The sequence below is a fragment of the Microtus oregoni genome, unplaced genomic scaffold (assembly GCF_018167655.1).
Source record: "Microtus oregoni isolate MIOR12 unplaced genomic scaffold, Mior012 000006F_ref0000085, whole genome shotgun sequence".
NCBI classification, from domain to species: Eukaryota; Metazoa; Chordata; class Mammalia; order Rodentia; family Cricetidae; genus Microtus; species Microtus oregoni.
In genome coordinates this window covers 5,929,918-5,952,851 of record NW_024543065.1, presented here as the reverse complement: position 1 = coordinate 5,952,851, position 22,934 = coordinate 5,929,918, and the positions used below count along the sequence as shown (strand labels likewise).

Genomic DNA, 22,934 nt, shown 5'->3' with positions numbered 1-22,934 from the left:
CTTTGACTATTATTTATAATGTTAATTTTTGTTGCTATGGTAAAAATTTAAAAATTAAATAAATAAATAATAAAAAAATAAAGATTTGAGATAAAAAAAATTAAATACAAATATTTAATATGACAGAGTTCACATACATATATTAAAACCCATGTGAACACAGACATGTCTGAAATTAAAATTTTGTAAGACAGTATTTTAAAAACTCAGTCAGGGATTCTAGTATCTATTTTCCTCTAATTGGTTTTTCATTGAGAATGTTGCTTACAGCTTACACTAAGATCACTGGTGCTCACTTTAAAGAATAGATGATTGACTTTTAAGGAATATTGGCATTACATTCATACCTTAAACTTAGACAGAAGGCTAGTAGGGGGCTATTTTTTGTATGACACAGAAAGTGTCTATGTGTTCTGTCAGCCAGATGTGCAGGCAAGTGTTTCCCCTCCTCAGGAGGAAAAATGAAATGTAAAATTTGACACTTTATGTGTCATACAAACATGAAGTCAACAAAAGGTAGTCAACACCAATCATGAATACCAGAACTTCCCTTGAAATATTGAGATTTTTTTCTTTCTTTTTGCCTTTTCTTTTTCCACTCTAATAATAAATATAGATATTGATCAGACAATGATGGATTCAAATCACAATATATTCGGTATTGCATTTATTAATCATCACATCCAATCCAATACAAGCTCTTCATAAGCCTAAGAAGAAGAGAGGACACTGAATAGAGCTCTGCTCTAAGTAGAGAACAGGCCATTGCCATGACCAAGATGGTGCACTGATGAGGACTTTGAAGGGATCTGAGCCTCTGTTGCGGTTTCTCTGTTCTTTCTTTCCTCTTTGTTTTATTTATTTGTGTGTGTGTGTGTGTGTGTGTGTGTGTACATGTATGTGCAAATCCAATGGCTAGTGCGTGGAGGTCAAAGAACAATTTTATGCAAGCACTGGTTCTTTCCTTTCCCCATGTGGGTCCCTGGGACTGAACTCAGATCTTGAAGGAAGCGCCTTCATGTGCTGAGTCATCTCAGACGCCCTCCAGTTCTTTATTTAAAAGACAAATTTACTGTCACCACAGTATCTAGCAGAAGTCTAACCTTCAGCTAATTGACGCTTTCTGCCAGAATGTGAGATTTTGATATTGTTTAGTTGCCAATAATTTTTACTTGTTCATATTCTAAAAATCTGATCACTTAGACACTGAGAAAGAAACAGTAAATGAAGATGCTGCACAAAATGTATGGTGGTGTCAGGAAAGAGCATTTCTCAAGTTCAGCTGCATTCTGATCCTCATGACTAGAAAAAAAGCAGGTGGGGCTAGAGATGGCTCAGAGGTCAACGAACAGTAACTGCTCTTCCGGAGGACCTGAGTTTGGTTCCCAGCACCCACATGGATCTCACAACCATCTGTAACTCCAGTCTCAGAGGATGTCTCATCCCCTTCTGGGCTCCACAGGTACTGCATACACATGATACACAGACATACATGTAGACATAGCATCTTGTACACTTAAAATAAAATCCTTTTTTCAAAAAGTGTTTGCATATTTTTTTACTCCTGAATTTTTACTCATTTTCTATTTCCTTTGCTATTTTTTTCTCTTTTCTTCCTACTAGTGCCTTACAAACGGTTAGACAGAATTTGGGTACACAGAAAATTTCTCTTTTTTCTCCTTAAATACTTGAACTTAAGAGCCTTTATGGTAGCCAAAATCTCTTCCACACCTCCTCCCCCTTACACACACATACACTTTGGGCAACTTCATTTCTTCTGTATTTTTCTTTTCTCAATCTGTCCTTCTTGTGGAACACATTGTGGTAATTCAGGATGTGAACACAGTATTCTAAAATCAGAGTAATAATCAGCTCCACCACTTCAGCCATGGATCATTTACAAGTATTGGTAATTTCATTCTTTTTGGATCATTCTGAAATTTATTATGTATGTTTTAATCAATAGTCACCTTGCTGTGCTAAGAATTAGAAATAATTACTGTACCCTTTATTATTAATTTTAAAGTTAGCATAAACTCATACAGAGTCTTGATGTTCCTACATGCATTTTGTTATGACTTTGTTATTCAGTATTTGTTATATACTATACATTTTCATACATATGTATTCGCATATATAAGTATACATGTATATATACTTTTTTTTTACTTTGTCCTTACTCATTCCCCTCTCACAGTGCCCTGGCCATTTTCTTGACCTTTCTTGCTGGTCTTCTGCCCCTTGTTAAGCTTCTTGAAGCAGCCTCATTCTCTGAGTCCCAGTCTGTGGTACACTAGCACAGATCAAGTCTATTCTGTTTCTTTATGAGTAAACAGATTAGTAGTATGGAAATGTGAGCTGAAAATTTTACCCAGCAAAACGTACTTTAGTGCTCTGCGAAACCAGGGATAGAAGAAACCATAAATTAAGGGATTACAAGTGGAATTAAAATACCCGAACCACGTTAGGGCGTCAAATAGAACTGCAGGTGTAGAGAAACTCAGAAAGGGGTCCAGCAGAATGGTGAAAAAGCAAGGAAACCAACACAGTAAGAAAACGCCCATCACTATTCCTAAAGTTTTGGCGGCCTTTTTGTCTTTCCTCATTTGACTGTTTTGGTTTTCTGGCAAGTTATCAATCGCACGAGCATGTTTTTTGGATACTGCGAAAATTTTGCCGTACAGCCCCACCATCATAGAGCTGGGAGTAAAAAAGCCTGCCACAAACAAAGTAGTCCCCCACAGCTTGTTGAACATGACTGGACAGGAGCTGGAACATGCCACCAAGATGTCATAGCCTTCGATACCATCAGCATAGGCCTCCGAGAAGACTACCCCAAAGGCGAAGGCTCCAGGAAGTGACCAGCATACAAGCAGCAGTCGCTTAACGACCGGAATGGTCATTTTGGAGCAGTAATGTAAAGGGTGACAGATGGCATAAAACCTATCGACGGCCACGGAACAAAGATGGAAGATGGAGGTTATGCTAAGCATCAGGTCAAAGCTATAATGGATCTTGCAAAACGTAAGTCCAAAATACCAGCAGTTTTCCACGGACCTGACCATGCTGTATGGCATAATGGTGAATCCCAACAGGAAGTCGGTGACCGCCATAGAGAGGATGAGGAAGTTAGTCGGCGTGTGAAGCTGCTTGAAGTAAGAAATTGAAACGATCATGGCCAGATTACCGAAGACTGTGATGAATATGGCTCCTGTCATAAATGAATACATGGCAACTCGGACCCCTAGAGACCTTTCACTTTCTGGGCACGATCCATTTCCATATTCTGAACAATCAAGCGCTTCCTACATAAAAGAGGGAGCACATGGGAATTTTATCAGAGACTAGACAAGCACTTTATTCTTAGGTCTGCTTTCACAGACCAATTCAAGAAAAAATACAGCAGACTCAAGGAAGACAATTATACCGAAATATAGGGCATGTCTTTCTCATTAACTTTATGATTTATAGAATTCTAATAGAAGAGATTAAAATGATTTACTTTACACTTTTGGTGACTCAAGTTTCACCATCCATTCCTACTTTGTTCTAATAGGATCTGTAATCAAGAAGCTGAAGAAGATGGGGAGAAAGGATGAAGAGGAAAGGAGACAGGAAAGAGAAGGAGGAGAGATAATGTAATAAATTTATTAGTGACTTCATTCTGACTGAGCTTCCTTGCGTGTATAGAAAGAACAGAAAACTGCTAGAAAATGCATACACTCATCTTCATATGAACCTGGAATCCACCATCAGACTTGATTTGCTCTGTGTGTGTGTTGCCTCATAAAGCTAGGCTATTGTGTAAATACAGTTTCATTCACATGTTCTATTATTTCCTTTACGCTTTTTTTTTTACTAAAGTTGTTTTTAAAGTGGAAAAATTGTCGAAGTACTCTTAATTATCTGGGAGAGCCGTCTCTTTAGCAAATCTCCAAGTACAACAAGCATCACACTACCCGAACAGTTAATCAAAGGGTGGAGGTCAGAGGACACATTTCAGGAGCTGGTTCTCTCCTTCCACTGCGAGGGTCCTGGCGCTGGAACTGCAAAGGTCAGACTTAGCAGTGAATACTCTTAATTGCAGTAACTAAAGCAGCTATAGGGAATGGAACAGCTGCCATCAAGGAGTGGATCCAAGGTGGTTTTACTCCTCTTTTCCTTCCTACCCTGGGACACCAGGTCCCTCTACAGAGAAGAAATGGAGTGTGTGCCTCAGGACCTGGAAAACACTGTTTCGCTGCAGCCATTCACTGCCTTTGACACTTAAAACCTTTCTGCGTCCTCTTCTTCCATGCTGATCCCTGAGCCTTGGACTAATTTCACTAGAATCCTTTCCCCACACTTTTCTATTGTGTATGCAATCAGTTCTCAAACTATACTTATTTTTAGCATCAAAGAAATCAGTGTTTATAGTATATTTCTTAATCCAGTAATTAAAGTAAAACATAACATATGAAGGGATTGAGATGCAGATGGGATAGACAAATAACAGATAGACAGATACTCTACGCAGATAACTTTTTACTTTCAAAGTGAAGTGGTTTTAATATAATAATAAGAAAATTTTCTTTCGCTACCCTGTGCTCCTCCCTCTTTTTTATTCAAAGTGGGCATTCAACCCCATGCCTTGTTCACAGTGAGCACTGAGCTCTACTCCTGAGCTACCTCTGCTTCATTTAGGGAAACACCTGTACTAAACAAATCGGTTGATCCTTACAAGGAACTCCCGCTTCTTTTCAAGGTTCTAAATATTCTTCTTGGGAGACAAGATAGATTGCAAAAAGGCAGCACATTGTCTTGTTTCAAGCTGATCTGCCTTTCAGTGCAAATCCACAGCAAGCCCTGCGTCTTCAGTAATCTAGACTCTTACATCTTGTCTCTGCGTGGAAACAGGGGAAAGGGAACAATGACACAAAGGGAAAAAAAATGCATGAACAATGCTACGGCATTACAGTGCAGACATTTCACTTCTTCGCAAGCACTCAAAGAAGAGAAAACACAGATCTTCCCCTTCACATCCCTTCTCCACATACCTGCTGGGCTTCAAAAGATGCCATTGTAGCTGCTCTGTGGGAGAAATGTTATCTCTTCTCTCCTGACTCCGAATGCTGTTGTTGAACTACAAGACAGGAACCATGAATTGTGCTTCTTTATAGTTTAACAATCTGTCTCGAGGGCATTGGATATGTGTTAGGCAGGGGGACTCATGTTTTTATGAAACTTGAGCAGCTTAAGTGACCCTGATCTGTGCCTGCATCCTCTTAGGAGGCTCTGCTTTCCTATGTTTTCATCACCCACAGCACTATGAACATTCAAAGGCAGCTATCACACCAAGCCTGCAATAGTCAAGTTGAACTACTTTAGTTATTGGCTATTCTCAATTCCAACTAGGTATGGATGGGACAAGTGATCCAAGGAGAAAAGATAAGTGTCCCCTCTCACTTTAGGAGGACCACAATGGTCAGAGTCCATATCTCATATCACATTTTATACTCACAGAGGTTTACCCATCCATTGTTTTCCTCTCTTAGTCTGGGGATGCAGCTCAGTGCTCTTAAGACCACACAAGCTTGACTCCATTATCATTTCTTTCAGTAACTCCCATGACTGCACTCATATCTTCTCAGACATCCTTTGTTTAAGTCTCCTCTCTTAGTCACAGTTGCCCATAGTTTTGTATATCTTCTTTTCACTTAAGATAGCTCATTTCCCACTTTCCCACTGTTTGGATAAATTTGGAAAGAAATATACTTCAAATGCTGGGGACGGCAGGAAGGGGGACATCAGGTACCTGCTTGAGTTGAAACAATGCTGGTTGTCAGTGACCTCAGTTGTTTTGGCAGCTGCTATGGGTGTAGTAAACTTGAATAGATATGTGGGAAAATGGAGTTTTGAATGGTTTTAGAAGGCTCACTGATCTGTCTCCTGGAAGTTCTTACTGACATTTTAGAAATAAACTCCGCATTTTCATCCTGTTTGATTCCTATGAAATACATAAATGATTTTTGATTTGACCTCTCCTAATAGCTTTTCATAAGGAAGAAAGAACAGCAGCAAAAAACACCCATTTTGTAATTCACAACAATTCAATTATAGTGCAACATAAAATGAACTTTTATGTTTTTAAAGAAACATAAGTTACTTGACCTTTTTCCTTTGCAGCTCTTAATATTCTTTCTTTAATCTGTATGTTTTGTGTTTTGATTATTATACGGCGAGGGGACTCACCAAGGCCATCTGGACGGGGTCTGAAAAAGCATGGAATAAAACTGGACTCGCTGAACATAGCGGACAATGAGGACTGCTGAGAAGTCAAGAAAAATGGCACTGGGTTTTGATCCTACTGCACGTACTGGCTTTGTGGGAGCCTAGGCTATTTGGATGCTCACCTTACTAGAACTGGAAGGAGGTGGGAAGTCCTTGGACTCCCCACAGGGCAGGGAACCCTGACTGCTCTTCAGGCTGATGAAGGAGGGGAAGTTGACTGGGGGAGGGGGAGAAAAATGGGAGGCGGTGGCGGGGAGGAGACAGAAAACTTTAATAAATAAATAAATAATAGAAAAAAAAGAAACATGTATAAATATCAACTGAAATGATGGCAAAGAAGTTAGGTTCCTAAGAATTTATCCTTAATCATTTGCATAAGATATTACTATGCAAGACTTTCCAGTATCTTTCCTGGCTCTGTAAAGAATTATGAAAGTATCATTAGAGGCCAGGATATAGTTCAGTGGCAGAATGCCTGCCTAGTGTGCAGGAGGCCCTATACTCAATCTAGAGTGGGCTGGACCATCCAACACCAATGAATAGACAAGACAATTCTCTACAGACATACTCACTGACCAACCTGGCCTGGGCAATCCCAGCCCCACCCTCACTAACACTACCTCACATGACTCTGGACAGTATCAAGTTGAGATCTGAAGCTAAATTAGGACGGTGTTCCAAATGGCTATACTAATTTATATTCTAACAGCCAGTACGTAGAATTCTACTTTGTACACATGAAATTAAGTGTAATATCTGTAAAGTAAGGCAGCAATTCAATTTTTCTTCTTATAAACATCTTTATCCATTTCTGTCTATTGAATAGACCTGTCTTTCCTGCACAGATCCGCCATGCAGATATGCAGTGTATCAAAGTTCACGTGTATTTGTCTCTGGGCTCTCTAACTTTATTTGTCATCCTATTTAATAATGGACAAATACCATGTTGCCTTGCGACCACACCTTCACACTGTCGTCATACTTAGCACAGTGACGACATACTCTTCTTCTTCTTCTTCTTCTTCTTCTTCTTCTTCTTCTTCTTCTTCTTCTTCTCCTTCTCCTCCTCCTCCTCCTCCTCCTCCTCTTCCTCCTTCTCCTCCTCCTCTTCTTCTTCCTCCTCCTTCTCTTCCTCCTCTTCCTTCTCCTCCTCCTAAAATGACCTAGATATTTCTGGTCTTTTAATCATTCACCAGTTCTTCAAGTTCTGCAAAAGCTGTGTTGGATATTGAGTGAATAACAATGATATCTGTATAACATCAAATCTCCCTTTTCAATAACACAGCTGAGTTCTTTATTTCTCCCATAATTCTCTTCCCATAAACTCTGCAACATATATGTCTTGTACATATTATAGCAAATATGTCTTATACATATTTTTTTCAAAAACCAAGCCTTGACTTTTATTACCTTAAAAACTACATATTTATTTCATTTTTTACTCTAAACTTGTGACTTCAATACTTTCCCACCAATTTTCAGCTCCTCAATAAGGAAAGCTGATTTGACCCTGTCACAGACATATTTGGAACACCTGGAACTACTGTAGGCCCAGCTGACATGGTTCTTTGTCTTAGATAATCTCATAAGGACTTTAGGTCTCACAGCATGAACCACTCAAAGTCTTCCTGGGTACACACCACATGCAGATTTAGGTGTTTTCCCAACCTTCTTAGTGTAAAGATAAACAATCCTGTTGCCAGGGGTTCAAGAAGCCTAGTTTTGTTAGCGGATGCATTGTAGGGAAGCCGACAACCATATGTCAAACACTGGATCATTCTGAGGGTCTCTAAGCACCATCCCAGGAAGAGAAAAAGGAAAGTATCTCATACGTATTTTAAAGTATATTTATTCAGTTTTAGGAGTTCATCTCCGCCGGGCGATGGTGGCGCACGCCTTTAATCCCAGCACTCGGGAGGCAGAGGCAGGTGGATCTCTGTGTGTTCGAGACCAGCCTGGTCTACAAGAACTAGTTCCAGGACAGGCTCCAAAGCCACAGAGAAACCCTGTCTAGAAAAACCATAAAAAAAATAGAAGTTCATCTCCATTACTTGTACAATTTTGTGTATGTTTGTGTGTGCACATGTAGTACATATGTGCATGTGTGCAGTTAGATGTATGTGTGCATGTGTGTGCATGTTCATGGAGGCCAGAATTTGATGTTGGCTGTCTTCTACTATTGCTCTCCACCTTATTTTTTGAAATAGGGTCTCCCACTAACTCAGAACTCACCAGTTGACTAGACGGACTGACCAGCAAACTGGAAATCAGCCTGCCTCTACCTCCAACACTGGGATTGCAGACATGCATGACCATGTCCATATGTACATCCAGAGTTCCAAACTCATGTTTACACTGCAGACACTTTACTAACTGAGCCATCTCCCTCCTGTACAACTTTTAACAGCTTTATTCTTATGTTTCTTATAATCATTATTTGTATCTTTTTATTTTCCTTTTTATTTTTATTATCTTACAAATGTTTTCATGTAATGAAAACTCCAGGTCATTTATAGATGATATAAATAGAAATTTCTACAGAATATGTAATGACAAACTATTCCAGAGACAAAAAATGGTTCATTTTCCAATTAACTTTATGAAGCTATCATAAATTCCTCAATACAAAGCCTGACAAAAATCAACAGAATAGGAAAATTAAAGTTCAATTTTACTCAGAAACATAAATGCAAAGGTGTCTAAAATTATGAATCATTTGTAGAAAAATAAAAAGATGTCGGCTGATTTAGCCCAAGGACGGAAGCATCATGTCATAGTTTGATAATAGGATATAATTTAACATCAGAATATCAGATTAAGGAAAAACAATAATTTGATTTTTTCAATAGAACATTGTAAAATTAAAATAGATTTATATTGCTAAATAAAACCTCTTAGCAAACTACAAGAAGAGGAAGTTTATATAACAAGATTAAAAACATTTATAAAAGTAAATAAGAAAATACAATGAGGAAGGCTTATGTCTTTAAAAACGGGCAATTTTTTAACATGACCTCAAGACCACATGCAAAAGCAAAAATATACAAATGAGATTATACCAAGGTAAAATGCATATGTCAAGAGAGGCAATCAATAGAGTGGAAAATAGTCAACAGAAGTGAGAAAAATCTACCCATCCAATAAGTGAAGTATGTTCAAAATACATAAGAAACAGAATAACAAGAAAGCAAATATTCCAATTAAAAACAAAAACAAAAGATTTAAGCAGGAAAAAACTACTTCTTCTATAACGATAAATTATTATAATGTCACTCATAATGCTCAATCATATGTCTGGACTAAAATTAGCCTGGGAGGTGAATACAAGTGATCTGAGCAGAGAAGCTTCATGCAAGTACAAGAAAGAGTTTTGTTTAAGACCACAAATATTCTACCAAAGAACTTCTACAACTCATAAACACTTTCAGTAATGTAGCAGAATACAAGATCAAAAAAAAAAATCTATAGCCCTCTTTTACACAGATAATAAATGGGCTGAAAAAGAAATCAGAGAAACATCACCCTTCAAATAGCCACAAACAGCATTAAATATCTCTGAGTAACTCTCACCAAAGGGCAAGACTTGTATAAAAAGAACTTTAAATCTTTGAAGAAAGAAATTGAAGAAGATACCAGAAAAAGGAAAGATCTCCCATGTTCTTGGATAGGTAGATGTAACAGAGTAAAAATGGCAATCTCCAAGTTCAATGGAATTCCCATCAAATTCCCAGCAAAATTCTTCACAGGCCTTGAAAGAACAGTAGTCAACTTCATGAAAAAGCAAAAAACTCAGGATAGCAAAAACAATCCTCTACAATAAAAGAACTTCTGGAGGCATTACAATCCCTGCCTTCAAACTCTATTACTGTGGCTTTTTTCAGCTACAGTACTGAAAACAGCCTGGTATTGGCATAAACACATACAGGAGGACTAATGGAACCAAATTGAGGACCAGATATTAATCCACACACCTTCAATCACCTGAGTTTTAACAAAGAAGCAAAAAAAATCAAATGGAAAAAAAGAAAGCATATTTAACAAATAGTGTTGGCATAACTGGATATCAACATATAGAAGAATGAAAATACCCATATCTATCACCATGCATAATACTCAAGTCCAAATGGATCAAAGACCTCATCATAAAGCTAGCCACACTGAACCTCATAAAAGAGAAAGTGGGAAGTACAATTTAATGAATTGGCATAGGGGATCACTTCCTAAATATAACCCCAGTAGCATAGACACTGAGAAAAACAATTAATAAATGGGACCTCCTGAAACTGAAAAGCTTCTGTAAAGCAAAGGACATGGTCAACAAGACAAAACAACAGCCTACAGAATGGGATAAGATCTTCACTAACCTCACATTACACAGAAGTCTGATCTCCAAAATATATAAATTTGTCATCAAAAGAACAAATAATCCAATTTAAAAAATGGAGTACAGACCTAAACAGAGAACTCTCAACAGAAGAATCTAAAATGGCTGAAAGACGTTTAAGGAAATGCTCAACATGCTTAGTCATCAGAGAAATGCAAATCACAACAACTCTGAGATTCCATCTTATACCTGTAAGAATGGCCAAGATTAAAAAATAAACAAACAAACAAAAAAAACCACTGATGACAACTTAGGTGGGAGAGGCTGTGAAAAAAGGGAACGCTTCTGTATTGCTGGTGGGAATACCAGCTAGTACAACCCCTTTGGATGTCAGTGTGGAGATTTCTCAGAAAATTAGGAAACAACCTTCCTCAAGACCCAGTAATACCTACCACTTGTGGGTATATATCCAAAGGATGCTCAATCGTGCCACAAGGACATGTGCTCAACTATGTTCATAGCAGCATTGTTTATCATAGCCAGAACCTGAAAACAACCTAAATACCCCTTGACCAAAGAATGGACAAGGAAAATGTGGTACATTTACACAATGGAGTACTACACAGCAGAAAAAAAATAATAACATCTTGAATTTTGAAGAAAAATGGATGGAGCTAGAAAACATTATATTGAGTGAGGTAAACCAGACCCAGAAAGACAATTATCACATGTACTCACTCATAAGTGGTTTTTAAACATAAAGCAAAAAAAAGCACACAATGTAAATAAATCACAATACACAAATCGCAATCCCAGAGAATCTAGACAACAATGAGGACCCTAAGAGAGACACACATGAATCTAATGTATATGGGAAGTAGAAAAGACAAGATCTCCTGAGTAAATTGGAAGCATGGAGACCATGGGAGGAGGTTTAAGGGGAGGGGAGAATCAGGGAATAGAGCAGAGAAAAATGTATAACTCAATAAAATCAATAATTAAAAAATAAAATAAAGAAAAATATGAGAATTAAGCTCTTAGCTAAAAAAAAGAGTTATGCTTAAGGCAAAGCTTCTAGAATAAGCAAATGAATTTGATGAAAAGCTTGCTAAAGATTAGGAGTAGCTTGTTCACAGTCCAGGAGTCCTGAAAAACAAAAAAGCCATGTTTTCAGACAATTTAGGTAACCTGGGATGTCTGAAATGGGATATGAAGAAGAACAGGGGGTTCAGACAGAAAGTGGGCAGGGTAACTGGAGGACTTTCATGTTAGCCAGGGAATGTGGAGATTATAGCATAAAACAAAGAGAAAAGTACAACCAGAGGAGGATCAACAGCAAACAGCCACATTGTATTCCAGATAAATCTATGACTTCATGATGGAGAACGGACCAGAGTGACCAAGAGCTACAACACAAGGCAGTTGTTGAATTTATGCAGAGTCTGTAGGAGGGTACACTTGGACCACCACACATGGCCCTACGGTGACAGAATGTGTGGCGGGGGAAGAAGTAACAACTCCAAATCTCTAGGTGGAGCAATTGCAGGAGAGTGGAAGTGGTCAACCAAGTACCAAAGCGGGCAACCTGGTTGACTTCATTGTTATGTATACCAAAAACTTAAAGATCTACCAATAGGCTAAACCCAATAGGCAAAAACAAAGAAAAATGCTGGCTTATTTTATATCTATTTTATATTTATAAATATTTACACTTATACTGGACACACACAAAAGAAGAGAATAAAGATTTGCATCACAATGCCCTCCTAAGATCAGCCATTCAAAGAGAAAGGGCAATGCGGATGCGGTGAGCTTTACTTAAACACGATAGGGATACATTTTAAAATTTTGTCTCTGCAACTATGACCCAGATTGATGATGGTAAAGTGAATTTGCTCCGAGAACAATTAGAATTCGGGCAAGAATGTTAAATCTGAACTGTTGGCCATACACTACGAACCATGTGCTCCTGTACACTGTTCAAACATCTGATTAATCTGGTCTCATTGCACATCCAGAACAGTCTGCTTTATTTCCACATAAGTTTTGGAGATGTAGCAAACATAGTAGTCTTGCTTCTATATTTCTAGTACACAGCTAACACAATGGCTTGCATAAATGTCCAATGAATACGTGCCTTGTGAATGAATAGATGATGAATAAATCTTTGTGAGAAACCTGAAAACAATGCAGTATCCACTCAACACATGAAAAAAAAAGAACTGGAATATATTACATAAGTTGTGGAGTTGGGGAAATGGTCAGATAGGAAAGAGTTATGGCATGCATGCCTATAACCCCAGGGTTGGCTCTAGCAACTACTCTAGACATAGATAGATAGATAGATAGATAGATAGATAGATAGATAGATAGATAGATAGATAGATAGAAAAAGTCAGTTCTGGGTTCAGTGAGAGACCTTGTCTCAAAAATAAGCTGGGAAACAATAGAGAAATGTGCTGGGGCCGGGTGGTGGTGGTGCATGCCTTTAATAAACTTGGGAGGCAGAGGCGGATGGATCTCAGTAAGTTCAAGGCCAGCCTGGTCTACAGAGCTAGTTCCAGGATAGGCTACAAGGCTACAGAAAAACCCTGTCTCAAAAAACCAAAAGAGGAGAGAGAGAGGTACCTGATATTAACACCTGGCTTCCAGACATGTACACACACATGAGTACCTAAACACACATGAGTACCTACACATACATGTGCCCACACACAGACACCACACACACAAAGAGATAAAAAAAAAGTACTAGTGGGGTATTTTCTTCACTTTTGTTTTATTGTTTTTATTTTAGTATTTCTAGTCATATGAACCATGGAAGAATAGCCAATTTACAATCTACATGCTTTTCCTTACCCACCAAGCTTTCCATGGTTTCCTGTACTCAGGAGAATCAACAGACTAATAAACTTTTACAATTTGAAAATGAGGCTATTCTCACTTTTCAAGCATATGATGTCATTATCTGCAAAACTGCCTGCTTATGTAAAGTCGCCTAGAGAATTCCTAATAAGAGCAATTAAATGTGTTGATTGGCTATTTACCAATGCCCAGTGCTCTTTATCTACAGGTTCACAGTCTAAAGTTGCAGTTTAGTCCAAAGAGACAAGTCTAAGTGGCACTTCCTTCTCATTTGACAAACTTCTGAGTAAATAGAGACCAGAGGGTGTCATTAACAGTTGAGTTTGGTGTCATCTTAGCAGAAAACATTTTCATCTTCTACATCCCTGGGGAAGTAGTTGTCCTTAATGGGGATGGGGAGACATTCCTCACAGAACTTCATTTGAGAACCTCAATGCTTAGGGGAGTTCTCAAACTATTAAGTGAAGTTCAAGGGTGAAAATGAGAAAGAAAACTTCAGCTGATGCAAAAATGGCAAAACCATGACTGCCCCTCGCCTGCCTTTTCTGATGCAAAGGTTCTCAGGGAGCTGGCTTTGTGAGCAAAGTTAGGGCCACCCATGCAGGCAATTTGAAAAGTCTGAAAAACGCTCAGTTGGCATCAAGCACACCTCAGTCTTAATTGACTGCCATAAGAAAACTCTCAACTAAATATTTGCTTTGTTTGCTCATAAAATGTCTAACTAAATTGCATGCACTAAATACAGCAAACTTTTCCTTCAAAAAGAGCATTGGTTATACATAGGAAGTGGTCTCCTGTGCCCATGTGCTGTAGAGTACTTCCCACTTTCTCTTCTATCAGGTTCAGTGTGTTCGGACTGATATTGAGGTCTTTAATCCATTTGGATTTGAGTTTTGTGCATGGTGATAGATATGGATCTATTTTCATTCTTCTACAGATTGACATCCAGTTATGCCAGCACCATTTGTTGAAGATGCTCTCTTTTTTCCATTGTATACTTTTAGCTCCTTTATCGAAGATCAGGTGTTCATAGGTTTGTGGGTTAATGTCAGGGTCTTCTATTCGATTCCATTGGTCGACTTCTCTGTTTTTATGCCAATACCAAACTGTTTTCAATACTGTAGCTCTGTAATAGAGTTTGAAGTCAGGGATGGTAATGCCTCCAGACAATCCTTTATTGTATAAGATTGTTTTGGCTATCCTGGGTTTTTTGTTTTTCCATATAAAGTTGATTATTGTCTTCTCCAGATCTGTGAAGAATTTTGATGGGATTTTGATGGGGATTGCATTGAATCTATAGATTGCTTTTGGTAGAATTGCCATTTTTACTATGTTGATCCTCCCAATCCAAGAGCAAGGGAGGTCTTTCCATTTTCTGGTGTCTTCTTCAATTTCTTTCTTCAAAGACTTATAGTTCTTGTCAAGTAGATCTTTCACTTCCTTGGTCAGGCAGCACAGACACTAAGGGCATCATTGAATAAATGGGACCTCCTGAGGCTGAGAAGCTTCTGTAAAGCAAAGGACACTGTCACTAAGACAAAAAGGCAACCCACTGACTGGGAGAAGATCTTCACCAACCCTGCAACTGACAAAGGTCTGATCTCCAAAATATATAAAGAACTCAAGAAACTAGACCGTAAAAGGCTAATCAACCCAATTATAAAATGGGGCACTGATCTGAACAGAGAATTCTCAACAGAAGAACTTCAAATGGCCAAAAGACACTTAAGGTCATGCTCAACTTCCTTAGCGATCAGGGAAATGCAAATCAAGACAACTTTAAGATACCACCTTACACCTGTCAGAATGGCTAAAATAAAAAACACCAATGATAGCCTTTGCTGGAGAGGTTGTGGAGAAAGGGGTACACTCACCCATTGCTGGTGGGAATACAAACTTGTGCAACCACTCTGGAAAGCAGTATTTCGGTTTCTCAGGAAATTCGGGATCAACCTACCCCTGGATCCAGCAATACCACTCTTGGGAATATACCCAAGAGAGGCCCTATCATACAACAAAAGTATATGCTCAACTATGTTCATGGCAGCATTGTTTGTAATAGCCAGAACCTGGAAACAACCTAGATGCCCTTCAACGGAAGAATGGATGAAGAAAGTATGGAATATATACATATTAGAGTATTACTCAGCAGTAAAAAACAAGGACTTCTTGAATTTTGCATACAAATGGATGGAAATAGAAAACACTATCCTGAGTGAGGTAAGCCAGACCCAAAAAGAGGAACATGGGATGTACTCACTCATATTTGGTTTCTAGCCATAAATAAAGGACATTGAGATTATAATTCATGTTCCTAGAGAAGCTAAATAAGGTGAATCCAAAGACAAACACATAGGCATCCTCAGGAATATTAACCTTCATCAGGCGAAGAAAGGAGACAGAGACAGAGACCCACACGGAAGCACCGGACAGAAATCTCAAGGTCCAAATCAGGAGCAGAAGGAGACGGAGCACGAGCAAGGAACTCAGGACCACGAGGGGTGCACCCACACACTAAGACAATGGGGATGTTCTATTGGGATCTCACCAAGGCCAGCTGGCCTAGGTCTGAAAAAGCATGGGATAAATCCGGACTAGCTGAACATAGCAGACAATGAGGAATACTGAGAATTCAAGAACAATTGCAGTGGGTTTTTGATCCTACTGCACGTACTGGCTTTGTGGGAGCCTAGGCAGTTTGAATGCTCACCTTACGAGACCTGGATAGAGGTGGGCAGTCCTTAAGCTTCCCACAGGCAGGGAACCCTGATTGCTCTTCGAGCAGATGAGGGAGGGGGACTTGATCGGGGGAGGGGGAGGGAAATGGGAAGCGGTTGTGGGGACGAGGCAGAAATCCTTAATAAATAAATAAATTTAAAAAAAAAGAGCATTGGTATAATACAAGCAAGTTTTAGGAACTGTTTTGATTGTGTTCAGCTGTTGTCTTGGTAACAGTCTTCCCAGGTGTCACTGGGAGTTTTTGCCATTCTTTGTGACTTTAGGTGCCTGCAAACCACATTGCTCCCAGGTATATGCCATACTCATTTTTCATTCCAATGTAATTAACGTGTTACAGAAGTAGACTGAGAGAGGTCAGAAAGTTTTTAATTGAAAGACAAATAAAATCATTTCAGAAACCCCTTTCTGCTGGGGCTGGGAAGATGGGTTATTGGTTAAGAATACATATTGCCCTTCCGGAGGACCTAAATTTGAGCTCAGCATCCACATCAAGCAGCTCACCACCATCTCTATCTCCAGCTCAGGGAGAGTTGACCCTCTGGCTTCTGCAGGCAACTGTACTCAGAGACACACACACAATTAAAAATAATGAAAATAAAATTTAAAAGCTTTTTCCTTATTTTTAAAATGTTTTCATAAAAGAGAAGAACATTGTAATCCTGAAACTTAGGGGGAACATAATCTTAGACAGAAGTTTATTCCACTGAATAATTTTTACAATATGGAAAAGTCACTACATTATTTTGTGTTATTCTATATTGAACTACAAAATGGCTTTCAAGTCAACACAATCCTCAGCCTGGGCAGAACTGGGAATCTTAAGCTAGACTGCTAAGGGACCATTGAACTTAGAAATTTTTGATATTTCAAGAAATAACTTCAGAAATAATTTTTTCTCATGCTGATTTAGAGATATTGCATTCTGTTAAGCTGTTCTATCCATTTCCATGGCTTGAGCAAATGTTCATGAGAAACTACACAGCAAGCTTTGTAAGAAGGACCTACCCACAGAGGGTCACATCCAGGTCGCCCAAGTTCATGTCCAAGTATGCTGCAGGCGCTATTATCCCACTGACATTTCACCTTACTACACACACCGAATATTTTAGAATTTCTTCTCTTTCATTTTCACTTTCTCTTTCACTTTCTCCCTCCTTTTCCCTCATCCCTCCCACTCCCAAATCTCACTAGATACCCCATACAATAGCTCAGAACTGGCTTTGTAATTGAGGCTAATCTTTAAGTCACAAACCTCCAGTTTTTACCTGCTGAGTACTAAGGTAGAATTCCTTCTGCTCTAATAAGTTTGCCTTATATGTATAGTCCCTAGAAGAGCTGTGTGTGCATGCCCAAGGACTTACATCACTGTTTAAAACTGTAGATTTCAATGTGTGTCAACCCAGTTATTCTAAATATTATCACCACAGGCACAGATTCAAACACAGACCTAGAGAGCAGGACACAAGCCAAATCTAGTTAAACTTCAAGAATGCATGGAGGCTTTTTGTGGTGCTGTGTATTAAACCCAGGGAGTCATGCAGGTTAATAATGAATGCTCTGCCACTGAGTTGCATCCAAAACATGTTTTAATAATTTAGCTTTTAAAGTTTTTCTGATAATAAAAAAACTCACATTAATACCAAAATCAAGCTCACGTGGATCCACCTTGACAGGAATAAAACTACATATACCCTTTGGTGGTCCCACAGTTTACCCCATTTCTGAAACACTGAAGACAGTGGAGTTGGTAACCTGGCACACTTGGCCTCCCCTCTGTTTCTAACTTCTATTAGTTATGTCCCCTCCTGCATCCTGCTACTCTTTACTTGCTTGTTCACCTGAATAATGTTCATCTAGTGACTTCTCTCAAAGCGAGGCAGGAAAGAGAACAGTCAGTGAGGTCCCAAAGGCCAGATGCAAATCTTACAAAATGTAAGGAAAAGCAAGTTGGCAAAGAGGAAAGCTGGGCCGTACCCTACACTCCCGACACCTCTTCGTGAGATGGACAAAAACTGGCTTCCATCAATGGAGCAGATTCAGTGATGTCCTGAGTTTCTCAAAATAGCCTACGGCTCATTACAGTAGAAACTACACATCCCTGTGTAGAGCCTCAAGGTGCTAATGAGATACACAATGCGTGGAATTACATGCAAAGCTACACGTAACAGGCAGTATGCTCAGAAAAGCCAGCTAGGCAAACAAACCTTGAAACCCACCCACAAGGTCTTGGGAAAGCCCTGACCTTGGCATCTGCCACTGTGCCTTAGAGCTAAACTTCCTTTGCTCTAATTCCCTCTCTCTCCTCCTTTCAAAGGGTATCTTTTTTTTTTTTTTTGATAAACTCTTATTTCCGTTGCAGCTATGTGTTCCTGGTTGTGGTAGTTTCAAAACAATCCCTCCTGTATGTTTGTATATTGAATGCTTAGTCATTAGGGATTGGTACTATTTGAATGGATTATAAGGATTAGGAGTTGTGGCCTTGTTGAAAGTTTCACTAGTGGTAGATTTGGAGATTTCAAAAGCTCTCTCTCTCTCTCTCTCTCTCTCTCTCTCTCTCTCTCTCTTTCTTTCTCTGGATTATGATGTAGCTCTCAACTGTGGCTCCAGTGCCTTCCTGCATATTCCCATGCTCCCCACCATGATGATAATGGACTAAACCTCTGAAACTGTCAGTGAACCCCCAATTAAATGCTTTCTTTCATAAGAGTTGCCTTGATCATGGTGTCTCTTCACAGCAATAGAGCAGTGACTAAGAGACTGATCAATTCTTTCTTCTAAAATAAAAGTCCTAGAACACCTCTGGAAATGTCTTCTGAGTCTTGACAGCCAAGATCATAAGAATGTAAAAAAGAATAAAACTGTGTTGTCTACGGGGGCAAAGAGCATCATAGCATAACCAGCGAGTCCACCGACAAGTACTGTGTGAAGTGTGTTGGGAGTTCAGAGAAAGAGGCTTACTCATTTGGGGAATCTATATATAGGTAACTTCCATGGCAAGTGTTCAGATGTTACCCAGTTACAAAGTGAGTATGGGGAAGAGATGTTTCAGACAAATATACCTGCTGAAAGAAAGGCACAAGAGGAGAAAAATAGGACCATTAAGGAAAGGATTTGAATCCTCACTTGTCTGTTTTCAAAGTCTACAGATGTTTCTGTCATGCACTTCTGTGTTTTGCTTTATGTTGTGCTCAAGAATTCACCCAATTTCCAGTCCAGGTCCTTACAGAAGTAGATAACTAATAGCTGTCTTTGCTGTGTCACAGCTCCAAGGAAGGAAGGGAAGTCATTTGGTAGATCATCTTCTTGACATGAGACTGAGTGCCCACACTATTATAAAGGGCTCCTATGATAGCCAGGGTTAAAAAGCATTACTTAGTCACACCTAATTGTAAAACCATTGACCAATAAGCAAAATGTAGAAAGGATCATCCCAGTTACTATTGAAAGGAGACCAATTGTTTGTTCTGGCTGCCCAGAACTGAAATAATCACGCAGAAACTGTATTATTTAAATCACTACTTGGATCCTTAGCTCTAGTTTCTTATTGGCTAACTCTTACATATTAATTTAACCCATTTCTATTAATCCATGTATCGCCACATGGCAGTGGCTTACCAGTAAAGTTTCGGCATGTCTTACTCTGGTGGCAGCTCTCTAACTCTGCCTTTCTTCTCCCATGCTATAGGTCAAACCAGTTCTTTATTCATTTTAATCAATAAAAGCAACACATAGACAGAAGAACCTCCCACACCAAGTTGCTGCGTACCTGACTTACACATCTATTGAGAGGACTTCCCAATGTTAGTGTGTCATTGTGATTGAACTAACTTGACATTACTACTTCACTCTCCTTTTTACATATCACCAGAACTGCATCATTTTCATGAGACATTGATATTCTTCTCTTAGGAAAAACCAAAGACGGATACAAACCAGACATAGAGCTGATATGAACCACCATAGAGCCAGACTCAATAAAATGATACAGAATGGGAGAGAATCATAAATTCACCAGCAACTTACAGTCTTATGGAAGGAATTTTGAGGAAAGAAGAGATGAGGCCAAAGAATAGCAAGGATCTGTCAAGAGTGGATTTTGCAGTCTTTGCCTGTTTTTAAGACTGTGCACATATCCAGCAAGCTATGGTCAAATGTTCTGAAAATTGCATGTGCACTTTTGATTCTTTAAAAGGCAAGAATGGCTGTGGTGTTGTTCAGTGCTACAGAACAGGACTGTTAGGGTTTCCTGGTCACCAGTCTAGTTCTAGGTTCAGTGAGAAATCCTGTCTTGAGGGAATAGGGCGAGGGGAGAATGATAAGGTAGGACACCTGATGTCCTTCTCTGCCCTCCTCCTGTGCATCTGTGTCCCTCACCCATGAGCTCAGACACCACACACCATGACATACACACACAAATATTTTCAAAATACTGATGTAGACCCAACTGTTTGTGATGGAGAGAGAGTTCAATGTTTAAGAAAATGTGAGGCCCTTGCAGAGGGCCAGATTCGGTTCCTAAAATGTTGGGCAACTCAAGTATGCCTTTAATTCTAGCTGCAGGGTATCGAAGTTCCTCTTCTGGCACCTGTACTTGTGTGTACACACAAACACACACACACACACACACACAGAGAGAGATACATAATTTTAAAATAACTAAAATAAATAATAAAAACAACTGCTTTAGAAAAAAACAAATCATTCTTCATGCATCTTTTATATTTAATACTCAAGTTCCTGGTTAGTGACATTGGCACAATTAAACAGAAAGTCTGGCTTGTCAAAATCTTCAGTGGATTAGTTCGCCCAGTTTGTTCTACTTTCTAGCAAGTATGTGTGACTTTGCAAAGACTAGATTGTTGATTTCCAGATATAGTTTAAAATCATGATGAACCCTCCTAGCTCCTAAAACTTACCTCCTAAAACAGAACCATTCATTTCCAACCAATGTCCTTGCTAACATATTACTACCTGATCTGGAATAAAAAATTATATGAAGATTTTAGTGGAATATGGAAAATAAAAATATATCTTATAATAAATTGGCTTAGAAAGAACTATTCATGTTGTTGTAACTGTTTTCTTGGAACAATTATATTCTTCTACAAGTGAGAGGCCTCCCATCAATATAACTAAAAACTTTTCATGGAAGCTTCTCTGGGACTCATGGGTCATGAAAGGCTACATAACTCACTTTGGAAATGGGCAGATGGAGAGAAGTCTGACCACGACCTTACCACTTGAACAAACTGGAACTCCACATCCTTTGACTCTCTCTTGCTAATCATCATGTCAAGTACTGCTGCCTACTCACATTTGTAGAGATTCCAATTCTGGAGCAAAATCTTCTGAAAATTTTATCTTAGGTCATACCCTCATCTGTTTAGTTAAGAGAAGAGGCTAGAGGCTAGGGCCCCAGAGCCACACAGCAGTCAGAGAAGATTCTGTCCAGTTGAAATGGAAAATGTCGGGCCATGCCTTTAATCCCAGAACTTGGGAGACAGAGGAAGGCGGATCTCTGTGAGTTCGAGGCCAGCCTGGTCTACAAGAGCTAGTTCTAGGATAGGCTCCAAAGCTACAGAGAAACCCTGTCTCAAAATAAATAAATAAATAAAACCATGAAAATGGGTCCTGTAAGCTAACTGGTTTATAGCTGGGTACTGGGCAACCAAGACACAAAAATACCTTCTCCATCAAAAGATGCAGTTTACATGAAGCTGGGCATGTGGAAACCCACAGCTGTCCTTTCCTGCTGCTTGACTATCTCTTATGAATATTAAACCAGTGCCTACAAAGAAAGAGATGTGCTAAGGGGTTTGGTACTAAGTAAAAATGCAGAATTATGTGAGTCGTAAACTTGTTTGAAGAAAAATAAAGGTTGATACAGGTTTAATAATAATATTGACATCAATATTCTTCTAGAAATTCTGACTAATAGAGCACAATAAGGAATATGTACATAAAAATCCTTAATAGCGGGATGTAGTGTATACAAAAACCTTAATAGTTGGATGTAATATATATACAAATGTTAGTGGCGGGTGTAATGTAAAGTCTTAATGGCTGGATGCAGTGGCATACACCTTAAATCCCAGCTCTTAGGAGGCAAAGGCAGGCAGATCTCTGTGAGTTTGAGGCTAGCCTGGTTTACATCGCAAGTTCTAGGCTAGTCAAAGTACTTATTGGGGCCCTGTTTCAACAACAATAAAAAGAACAGTAATTCTCTAAAAAGAAGTTAAAGCAAATTTAAGGATGGTGTGCTTATCTATTATGAAAACACAAATCAAATGAAAATAAATATAAACTTTATTGTATACTAACAACGATGGTTACAATAAAATACATTTTTTTTCAATTTCACCCAGTTTATTAGTATTAGATTCTATCTTTTTGTCTTCTAATCACACTTCTACGTGACTGCACATAAATCCAGACAGTTATTTCTGGATCCTTGGGCCTTCATTTCTAGAACCTTTCTCTTCATGTAAATCAAATAACAATTTTTAATGATTTATTCAATATCTAGAAATAATCTTTGAGGGACATCTTAGGATAAATAAGAAAAACAACAGAAACCCCACTGTAAAGTACAGAAAATTCTTCAAAAATATCTGCTTCCCTTTTGAAATTTAACAAACTGGTCTCATAGGGAAAGTGATGGGGGATGTCTTCTGTATACATGCTGCTTTTATTGGTTAATGAATGAAGCTGTTTTGGCCTATAGCAGGGCAGAATA

The 22,934-nt window shown here is 38.8% G+C and overlaps 1 protein-coding gene across 1 annotated transcript; it reads right to left on the bottom strand.

Moving 5' to 3' along the window:
* Nucleotides 1-2,309: 2,309 nt before the first annotated feature.
* Nucleotides 2,310-5,060, bottom strand: LOC121449020 (trace amine-associated receptor 2). Its single transcript, XM_041653221.1, has 2 exons — nucleotides 5,037-5,060; nucleotides 2,310-3,305 (listed from the first exon to the last, which is right to left on the bottom strand). Exons 1-2 carry the CDS (start codon nucleotides 5,058-5,060, stop codon nucleotides 2,310-2,312), a joined length of 1,020 nt encoding a protein of 339 aa, XP_041509155.1.
* Nucleotides 5,061-22,934: the final 17,874 nt, after the last annotated feature.

Excerpts from the sequence above, each read along its gene's own strand:
- LOC121449020 (XM_041653221.1), bottom strand. The coding sequence starts at position 5,060 with ATGGCATCTTTTGAAGCCCAGCAG. Across the intron at positions 3,306-5,036 it reads CATCTTTTGAAGCCCAGCAG|GAAGCGCTTGATTGTTCAGA; the intron begins GTATGTGGAGAA and ends TCTTTTATGTAG.